This window comes from Apteryx mantelli, chromosome 4, assembly GCF_036417845.1.
Source record: "Apteryx mantelli isolate bAptMan1 chromosome 4, bAptMan1.hap1, whole genome shotgun sequence".
In the NCBI taxonomy this organism is placed as follows: domain Eukaryota; kingdom Metazoa; phylum Chordata; class Aves; order Apterygiformes; family Apterygidae; genus Apteryx; species Apteryx mantelli.
This window is the reverse complement of record NC_089981.1, coordinates 64,050,269-64,060,184: the sequence shown is the minus strand read 5'-3', so window position 1 is coordinate 64,060,184 and position 9,916 is coordinate 64,050,269. Positions and strand designations below refer to the sequence as shown.

At 56.7% G+C, this 9,916-nt stretch overlaps 1 protein-coding gene across 6 annotated transcripts in view; it reads left to right on the top strand.

Annotated features, from left to right (window-relative positions):
- Nucleotides 1–649: 649 nt before the first annotated feature.
- RPS6KL1 (ribosomal protein S6 kinase like 1) overlaps nt 650–9,916 on the top strand; it is a 30,316-nt gene continuing 21,049 nt past the window's right edge. For 3 of the 6 annotated variants that reach the window (XR_010884193.1, XR_010884192.1, XM_067296810.1), the window contains exons 1-9: nt 652–1,112; nt 1,518–1,642; nt 2,473–2,565; nt 3,371–3,418; nt 4,320–4,452; nt 5,818–6,777; nt 7,608–7,697; nt 7,875–7,957; nt 8,241–8,336. Coding sequence is in view for 4 of the 6 variants with exons in the window: in XM_067296810.1 (XP_067152911.1) it covers nt 845–1,112; nt 1,518–1,642; nt 2,473–2,565; nt 3,371–3,418; nt 4,320–4,452; nt 5,818–6,777; nt 7,608–7,697; nt 7,875–7,957; nt 8,241–8,336 (1,896 nt within the window). In the remaining 2 variants the exon portion in view is untranslated. Of the gene's footprint in view, nt 1,113–1,517; nt 1,643–2,472; nt 2,566–3,370; nt 3,419–4,319; nt 4,453–5,817; nt 6,778–7,607; nt 7,698–7,874; nt 7,958–8,240; nt 8,337–8,452; nt 9,247–9,916 lie in introns of those variants that run through there. The other 3 variants (XM_067296809.1, XM_067296811.1, XM_067296812.1) reach the window with 3 other exon arrangements.

Below are 9,916 nucleotides of genomic sequence, written 5' to 3'. Positions count from 1 at the left end.
ATCTCCACAGAGAGCGGGCAGCAGCGGTGCAGGCTCCCTGATCAGGCCGGGTTTCCACGGCGAGACAGGACAGGTCTGGCCTCCCCAGAAGGTGTGCACCGTGCTGCCATACCCTGCGGGCACAGGGGCAGCTGGGGAGCAGGCAAGCCCCACAGCTGCGGCCTCGCTCCTCCCTGCCCACCTGTCACCCCCGGCGCTGGCACGGCAAGGGCCCTCCTGCCGAGCGGGACAACCGGGAGACGCCGGGCGCGCCTGCGATGACGCCGGCAGTGCTCTGCCCCTTGGCTGCGCGCCCTGCGCCGGGCTCGGGCCCGTCCGTGGGAGCAGCCCGGCGGCGGGGCCGGCAGCCGCAGGACACCGATGCCCGGCGCCGCGGCGCCCTTAAAGCGCAGCCGTTCGCGGCGGCGGCGGCGGCGATGAGCTCATCCGCAGCCAATCAGCGCGCCCGCGGCATCCCGGCCGCACCGGGCGCGCGCCGCGGCGGCGGCACGCGGGTCCCGCCGCGCGCCCCCGGCGCCGCCCGCTGCGTCGCCCCTTGCCGCCGCTCCCGGGCAGCGGCGCCCCGCCGGGCCGGGGCGCGGGGAGGATGCTCCCGGGAGGCCTCCCTCAGGTGCGTGCCCCGCCGGGATGCCGGTACCGGGCTCGCTGCGCGCAGCCCTCCGAAGGGAAGGGAGAGGGGGGACGGTGCCGGTCGCTGGCGGGAGCGGCCGGCAGAGGCGACGGCGGCCGCTCCGGGACGGGGCGCGCGGCTGGGGCCCGAGCCCGGCGAGTCACCCTCTTGTCTCCCGGTGTCGTAGGGCGGCGGCGGCGGCCGAGCCGGCGCGGGCGCGGGCGCTCTGGGGCCATGAGCAGGCCGTGCCGGGAGCGGCCGGCGGCGCTGGACGCGGAGCCGTGCTCGCGGGCGCTGGCGCAGGCCCGCGTCTACCTGGAGCAGCTGCGGGGCCGCGTGTCCCCGGGAGGCCCCGAGGGGCCCGGCGCCGGGCGCCGGGACTACCTGGTGGAGGCGGCGCGGCAGCTGCGTCTGGCGTTGGAGCGGGACGTGAGCGAGGACTACGAGGAGGCCTTCAACCACTACCAGAACGGCGTGGACGTGCTGCTCCGCGGCGTCCAGGGTGCGCGGCAGGGGCGGCCGGCGCCAACGGCCGCGGCGCGAGGGGCGGGGGGGCGCCCAACGGCCGCCCGTCGCTGCCTTCCAACGGCCGCGGCGCGAGGGGCGAGGAGGGGGGACACCCAACGGCCGCCCGTCACGCCGCCCCCCCCCAACAGCCGCCGGCGGGGGACGGGCAGGGGCGGCCCCGATGCCCAGCAGCCCCCGGGGGAGGGACGCTGGACAAGCCCCGGGGGAAGGGGCCGGGCGGGAGGGCTGGCGGCCATGGCACAGAGGCAGCCTTGCAGGTGGTTAGCGCAGCTAGACAAGGTGTGAGGGAATCCTGCAGGGACAAAGGTTGTGACGGGAGTGCTGGGGAGGGTCAGTCTGTGGGCAGGTCCCTAATGCCTGTCTTCTCTCTTACCTGCAGTTGACCCCAATAAGGAGCGGCGGGAGGCTGTGAAACGGAAGATAACACAGTACCTGAAGCGTGCGGAGGAGATCTTCAACTGCCACCTCCAGCGGACTTTGGGGAATGGCAGCCCCGCAGACACGGTGAGGAGCTGGGGCTGGATGTGGCCTCCATGGGTCAGTCATCTCTGAGGGCCAAATGCTTGGGGCTGACTTGGCTGAATCCTGAGGCGGAAACCTGATGAGCGCACACACTGATGCTGGTTGAGCCCACATAGTAAACCTGAGCACGTGTCTGCCGTGGGTGGGGGGTGAGGCAAAGGCTTGGGGTAATAAGGGTGGGATTCTGAGCCCATGGAATATGGAACTGCTGGGATGTAATAGCAATGGCTCCTTGGTACAGGAAAACCTGGTGGTGAGGAACACCAAAGAGGCACCTCGATGTGATAACACATCCATGGTGAACATTCTCAACCACCTGTGTACAAATGGCTGGATGCCATGGTCAGGTGGTGTAGAGAAAATGACAAATGTGTCAGCTGCAGAGTGTCACTGGCCTCCTGAGGGATCCTGGTGGCAGCCCTTTTTCCTGTCTGGAGTGAAGGGTTGAGCTGTGCCCAGCTTGCCTGGGGTATTTCCAGGACTCTTGCAAGGTGTGTTATTTAGCTTTTTATCATCATTCTTAATAGCAAAAATGGACATTTTGATGGGACAGAAGCCAACAGGGGCAACCATCTTATTAGATGTAAAACCGTCTTCCTCTCATTGTTCCCATCTGGATGGAAAACAAGCTGTGTTCAGCAAAGATAACTGCAGCTCACACACCATTATGGGACCAGATGGGAAATGAAGGGACAGGAGAGTGAGGCAGGACAGGGTAAGGGCCTGAGGAAAGGCTGGTGAGGAGAATGGTGGGAGAATGGCAACAACCCTAGCATCTCTAGGTCCCTCATCTTTTTCTCACTGTCTTGCAGGGTTACAGCAGCCTTCGCTTCCGGCCGATCAGGACACTAAGCTCAGTAGTGGAGAACCTGAGACGGTATAAGGTTGTGGGAGTGATTGATAAGGTAATGACTGTGTCTGGAAGTGGGAGGGGATGAGGCTGGGGCTGGGCCAAGCCAAATGTAGCCTGGAAGGTCTTACTAGCTGGGATGCAGGTGACTGCCCTTGGTGCGCTTACCAAGGAGCATGAGGGTTTTCATCCAAATCATTCCCACCAAGTAAAATCCTCAGGGGAGGGTAGGAGTCTCTTTGTCAGATGAGAAGTCTGTTAATGTCCCCATTACTTGTGGTTACTAAAGCTCCCAAGATATTTGCAAAGAAGCTGGCATCTCCATTCCTTTCCAATGTAGGGAATCAATCTTGATGCCTAGGTGCTGTGATGGTAGATACCTACAGATAGTCTAGACTTCTGCAGAAGACAAGCTTTCTGCATGAATAAACTAGTTAATAGTTCATGATCTTGGAGTGAAGATGCCAGGCTTACCATCTCCATGCATGCACTGACACATTGTTCCCTTCTGCGAATCACACATCTCAGTTTATCAGGACTAAGGTGTTTCTCACAACCTGCTGAGGCCCAGGTGGGCAGAGCCCAGAAAGAGTAATGTGAATACTTCCTTGGTGAAGGGAGCAAAAATGGTGTGACAGTCACCTCTTTGGTTAGCGCTCTAATCCCTGGCTCCTTGCCTATCTCAGCAGTAATAACCATATTTGGTATTTCAAGAATAGGGGTTTGAGCAATGCCAAACTCTGGTAGTTGAGTGGGAGTTTGTTTTAATTCCAGAGTTAAGTCTGGGATATTACTGTAGGCTGTGAGTTGGGATGAGAGCAGTTACCACTTCTGACATATTCTGTGTATACTGCTTATAGGTGCAGATAGTTCAGGATCCAGCCACGGATGGGACCTTTATACTTAAGGTGGGTGTTGCCAGCTTCACAGCTCATCTGTCTTCATCTTCTTTGGGTGACCTCGGGGAGGAGATATCTTCTAGCCAATATGGTTGAGTGGGGAATACTCCTTAGCTCCTTTTAGATGCAGCTCAGCAAAGGGAAGCTTTAAGAACATCAAACTTCCTCTAAAACCTCTGTGATCTGCTATTTTTTGTTCACTCTCCTCTCTCAGCCATCTTCTGCAATCAAAAGGGAAGCAGCTCTCCTTCTTAGCTCCTTCCTGAAGCTTGAGCTACATTCCTTCTGTTCCTCTGGTGGACCTCAGCCTTGTAATGGTGCAACCCAAGCCTTATGCCCATGTTAGATAATCTGAGCCCACCATGAAATAGATGGCGGATGATGTGGGGTGGAGGGTGCTCAGTTACAGGTTCTAGGGCACTCTCCCAGTGCCCTTAGTCCAGCTGTTTGCTAAAAATGAAGGACTTCAGTAACTGGACAAGGAGGCCCTGGCATAACAGGGAGAAGCATCAATCCCAGAGGGGAAAGTAGAGAGCTGGAATGGTAAACTCCAGCTTGAAGTCATTTGTTTAGTCGAAGTTTGAGTTGGTGCAGTTGTGGGGGATGGCCACTGTTCTGGAGCAGCAGTGTGACTTGCAGGTGGGGAGTGTTGTGCATTGGCAGAGCTTTGCAGAGTTCTGCATCACCACAGCTAGGTGCTAGGGACTGACAGACTTGTCTAAGCACGAGCTGCAGGTTTTCCAGTTGGAGAGCTCTGTTGTGAGTGACATGGGGAGGACAGCCATGGGGCTTGTCAGATGGCACTTACCAACAGGTCTTTCCAGCTAGCCTCCTGTGCTGCCAGGTGCTAGGTTCCAGGGAGTCCAAGCACCTACCCTGCTGTAACACCCACCTCCATTTACCTCCCCAGAGCCTCCCCAAATCCCATGTGGAGACTCGTGAGCGGCAGACCATCATTCCTCATGGAGTCCCCTTCATGGTCAAGCTGCTGTGCTACTACGTGAGTGAGGACTCCATCTTCCTCCACCTGGAGCACGTGCAGGGTAAGTGCTTTGTTGTACTTGCTTGCTGTCCACATGGCATCCTGCTCTCACCCTCAGCCTCCCTTTCTTTTGATCTCAAATATGTTTCTCCTGCTGTTTTAGGACTGTTTTCTATAGTGACAGCACAAGTGCTCCTCCTTAGAAAGGTGGCTGAAGACTTTGCGGAAGGAGCCACTAAGCTTTATTGAGGATTCAGGAGTTTTGATAAGAACTGACTGAGGAAGTAAGCTAGAAATGGAGTTATGGAGACCTAGGAGAGAGAGGTTTGCAGTGGGGGGAATGTGGAAACTAGCTTTAGCATCATTGAGTCCTGTGTGAGGGTATCATCATAAAATCGTACCTCACTGTAAGGAAGTTGATATGGTCTGGTATCTTCTGGCATGGTCTGAGATATGGAAGCAAACCAGCAAAGGGTTTTGGAAAGAAAAACCTCTCTTTCTTGCTGGCACAGTTTGGCTATGGCAGCAAGGTGATGGAAAAGGAGATCCAAGTGAGGTAGTTCACTCAGACATTTTGAACAAGACATTCATGGTAACTGGTTACAAAAGAAGAGGCCACACTGGATTTTGAGACAAGACCAAAGAGAGAAGATGGAGAATCAGGGGACAAAGGGCAAGGAGAACATAAGGGTTTGGGTAAAGAAGAGTGACAAAGTGCAGGCTGCTTAGGAGTGAGGAGCTTCTTTGCTCTCTGCCAGATGAGTGGGTGGGTAGGAAGCAGCAGGTGGAGTCCATTAATGACAAACAGTCTGATGTGTGCTGGAGAACAGCCTCAGCTTCTCAAGTGTCTTTGTGCAATGAATTTGCAGAAAGCAACCAGCAGCTGAGTTTAATGAGACTGCCTCTTGTGATCAGTGGGTCCGCCAACTTGCTGGAAGCTCTGGCAGTGTGCTCTGAGCTCCAGGCCTCGCTGCTCTGACTCATCACTGACCAGAGTGCTTTGTTCCATGCTGTGGGCTCTCTCTGGCAGCACTGTTGCTGGGGTGTAGGGAGGAAATGCTTTCAAGGGAGAGTGGGGATGACTGCAGGATCAGGGGCATGTGTGAAGATGTGGCTGGACTGTGACATGGAAGTGATGTGGCTGGGATCAAGGAGACTGTGCAGAAGGGGTGGCAAAAGGCTGCTGAAGGAGGGGGGAATGAGCTACTCATGTGCTGGATCACTGAGGAGTATGGAGTTGAGTGACCTGCATTCATAGGGTTTGGGTATATTCTACATGAACTTCAGGTTTACTTCAGGAGAAATTAAGGTCTAGTCATATGCAGAGTGTGTAGGCCTTGGCCTGTGCCTGAATGGGTGGTGCTCACGGAGGGGGGAACCTGGAATGCTTTCTACCCCATCACTTTTTCTTCTTCTCACTTTCCAGGGGAGATGCTGTGGTCTCACCTCCGCTCCAAGTATTGTGTCCAACAGGGCTCCTCTGATGGCTCTGGTTTCCTGCATTCAAAGCACATTCCAACCCTGAGGGACCGTGGCAGAGAGGAGGCAGTGGGAAGCTTCCATGGGAGCAGTCGAGACTGCATCTTCTCTGCTCGGACAGACAGTGGCCCCCTGGGCTCTGCGAACCACCGCCTGTTGGGAAACACTGACCTTTCTCCCCCTTGGGAGGAGTTCCCTGACAGCACAGACCCCAGACCTGGGAGTCACTGCCAGCTTCTCTTGGCTCCTGCCAGCAGCACAGAGGCTGCAGATGGAGGGCAGGGTTTAAGTGTGATGCAGGCTCTGCCTGGCATCATGGACCATGTTCCAGCAGCATCAACCAAAGGCCCCAGCCACCTCAAAAACCAGGGCCTGGTCCTGCACCCCTGGGACTCTCTAACCAGCAGCAAGGGTGTGGGCAGTGTATCACAAAGAGCAGCCTCCTGGCAGGATCCCAGGCCACTTGCTGGTGAAAGGCTTCCCCAAACGCCTGCCTGTATGCCAAAGACTGTGACAGGGGGCCATCCAGGAAAGGGGGAGCCTCAGTCTCATCAAGTGTCTGAGGCCCCCTGGGCTCAGCCCTTCCTGGCTTCCTCAGGACAGAGGCAGCTTTGTGCAGGAATTGCCATGCACAGTTCTGGCAGGCCCTGTGGGCCTGGGCCTGACCCTGGGATGCAGGAGCCCCTGTGGGGAGGAAGCATGACCAGTGGCCCACTCAGAGAGGAGCCGGTATCAGGACTGTGCAGGTCTCTGGCTCCCTGTGGGCATAACCAGAGAGCCTGGGCTGTGAAGGAGGAGCAAGTCCAGCTGTGGGCAGCAGAAATCCTCTTGGCCTTAGAGGGACTTCACCAACAGGGTGTATTGTGCCGGGACCTCAACCCCAGGAACCTGCTGCTTGATACAGCTGGTAGGTAGAGCCCAAGGCTGCTTCCCCAAGGGGGAGGGAGGGTTGTTGGCTGGAAGACTCCTGTCTGCCCCATATCCAGGAGACTTGAACTCTCTTGAGTTTGCTTTGGGGGAGGGAGGGGAGATTTGGATGTCTTTGAGCATGGAAGTGTGGTCTGGATTGGGGTTTCCAAGAGATTATTACAAGAGATGTTTCTGCAGAGGGAGAGTAGGGGCCATAGCCACAGGAATGCGATACTTCTGCTCCCATGTGGGGTCTGGCTGCCTGGGAAATCCCAGCACAGGGAATCTGAGACCAGCTAAACTGTGTCTGAGGTTAGTGGAATTGCAGTTTGCTCCTGCCTGTAGTTACTGCCCCCTTGGGTGTTCCTGAGCCTGTCCTTCCCCTCACGCCATGAGTTGTTGCTGTCTGTGCAAGCCTCTGAGTGCAAGTCCCTGACCAACTGGCAAGAATGGGGGCAAGCTAAAGATTGCCCCACAACGTGGTTAGGGGAAAAACCAAGAGATAGCTTTGTGAGGGGGAAGCTAACCTTTCTCCCTTTGGCACTGCCTCTCCTCACTGCAGCCTGCCCCAGGGTTGTTGAGCTTGAATCCCCTCTAACCAGACCCACCAGCTGCATGTGCCTGCTGGACATCTGAGGCAACTGTTGGGTGGCTGTGGGAGGCACAACCCCTCTGTGTCCAGGGTGTAGCAGGGACCCAGCACCCTGGCTTTTCCCAGTGACGTCTCCTGCTTCCAACTGAGGGGAATGTGGCTTGGGTTTGCGTTCCTGCTGGAGTTGCTAGTTTTATGCTAACCTCCCTGCTCTTGGCTCTCATGCTGGTCTGCAGGTCATGTCCGTCTTACCTTCTTTGGCCAGTGGACAGAGGTGGAGCCACGGTGCTGCAGCCAAGCTCTGGAGGAGCTCTATAGTGCCCCAGGTAAGGGAAGCTTGCCCTCCCTTCTCCTGACCTCTCCCCACTGCCATTGACCTGGGGAGAGAGGGCTCCTGCATGCAGTGAGGCTTGCCTAGAATGGCAGTCACTAGCAGCCACAGGCCCTGGTGCCCAGGTACTGCCCTGCCTCCAGCTCTAATTCTTCTCTGGCTCTTCCTGCAGAAGTGGGGGGCATTTCTGAGCTGACTGAAACTGCTGACTGCTGGAGCTTTGGGTCTCTGTTGTATGAGCTGCTGACAGGAGTGGTAAGAGGCAGAGGAGCTATGTAGTACTTGTGGTGGGGGGAACCTTAGTAGAAGAGCTCCTGTCCATACAGGGGCTGGGAGGTTGAATTCCAGTGTGGGCACATCAGCTGTGTGCCAAATTGTCTCAGGTGTGTGATTCTTGGTGCCTGGATCTCTGGGTGCTGAGGACCTGGGATTTTAAATCCTACCATGCTAGGGTGGGGTTGTATGGTGGTGAAGTCTTAGCAGGATGTTAATACCCCAGTCGGTGCCTCTGCTCACCGTCATCCTTTGCCTCCTGCAGCCCCTGTCCCAAAACCACCCTTCAGGGATTCAACCTCACACCCAGCTGCACCTGCCAGAGGGACTCAGCCTGGCAGCTGCATCGCTGCTCACTGAGGTGAGGAGTCTGGGTGGAGGTGGGGGAGGCTGGGGGAAGGCAGGGGCTGAGGCTGGGTAGCTGCTTTTCAGTGTATCCATCTTCCCACCCTGGTGTCCTGTCCCTTTTCTCTGCAGCTCCTGCAGTATAGCCCTAAGCAGCGTTTGGGCTCGGGAGGAGGTGGAATTGCGAAGCTGAAGTCCCACTCCTTCTTCAGCACTGTCCAGTGGAACAAGCTGGTGGGCTAGGCAGGCTGGGGTGGGAGCGGAGCAGGGCCAGGGCTTCTCTGACCCTTCTTGCGGGGAGCTGGGTGCAGGGCAGCTGCTCCCTGGAACTTGTGAACCCATGTGGCACTGGCAGCTCTGCCTGCTGGGGGAGGTTTGCCTGCAAGGGCTGCCCTGGGGTGGGGTGGGGGGGGGCGCATGAGGTTTTGCAGCCTTAAATGTTCTTCCATCTCTTCTTGCAATTCTGTTAGTGTCTCTGAGCAAGCAGGCTGTGGTCTGGGACAGGCTGTCTCCCACTGAGTTCTTCATGGTGGGAAAGGGGTCCCACACCCTGAGCCTTAGGTACACCAACCTTCCTGACCTCCAGGGAGAGGCCACGCTCCCCTTCCGGGGCTTCCTGTCAGGCACCAGTGTCCCTTCCTCTGCTTAGCACTGTGCTGTGGGATTCCTTCCCTGTGGTTTTTCTCTCTGCTGCTAACAGAGTTGATCTCCCCATTACTTTTTGTGGCTTCCAAGTGCATTTCCTCTGGGCCCTGCTGGCTAGTGCCCAGGCCTGTCTTTTGTGTCATTCACTGGCTGCATGTGTGTGGATAATGCCTGCTGCAGGGAGCTGGGGTGGGAGGGGATGGAGCCCCCCCCCAGTCTTTTCATGGTGGCTGTCTGAAAAGAATAAACCATGTGTCATTGGGTTCAGAAGTGTGCTTTTGTTTCTGAGTTGGACTAGCCAGGCCTTGGCCCAGCATGCCAAGTGAGGGAGGACCCCAGATCTGGCTCTTAAACCTGCCTGGGAACCCTGGGCTGGAGCTTGAGTTTTGCCTTTTACAAAGAGGGGAACAGCAAGTCTACCCCTGCCAGGGATGGAGTTGGTGTGGCTGAGGCCAGTGCAGCCTGCAGCCCTTCATGCCCATCTCCACTACCTGACAGTGCCCTCCACCCTGCTGCCAAAGGTCAGAACATGGCAAGGATTGCCTGGACATCTACCCCTCTGCCTGCCTCAAGCCTGTATCCTGGGGAAAGGATTCTGCTCCTCACCCAGGCTGCATGGCAGTATGGTTGCAGCCCACGGGGTTGGGAAAATCCACAGTGCCTGTAATTCATTCTAATGTTGCCTTTTGGTGTTGTCCCCTGTTCTGTCTCCAGCCTTAGCATGCCCAGAGTGTGCTCCTATTCCTGGGTGCTCCCTTCTGCTGTTAGAGAAGCAGGCTGGTCTCCCTGAGTTTGCTGTGCTTTGAGCATGATGATTTCTTGCAGGACGAACAGCAAGGGGTTGAAGGGATGAATTCTGAGAAACTGCAAATCTAAGGAGGGGATATTTAACCAGCAAGAAGCATAAACAGAAGTCAGGATGGAAGACGGGGGTGAGCAGGAGGCTTCTGC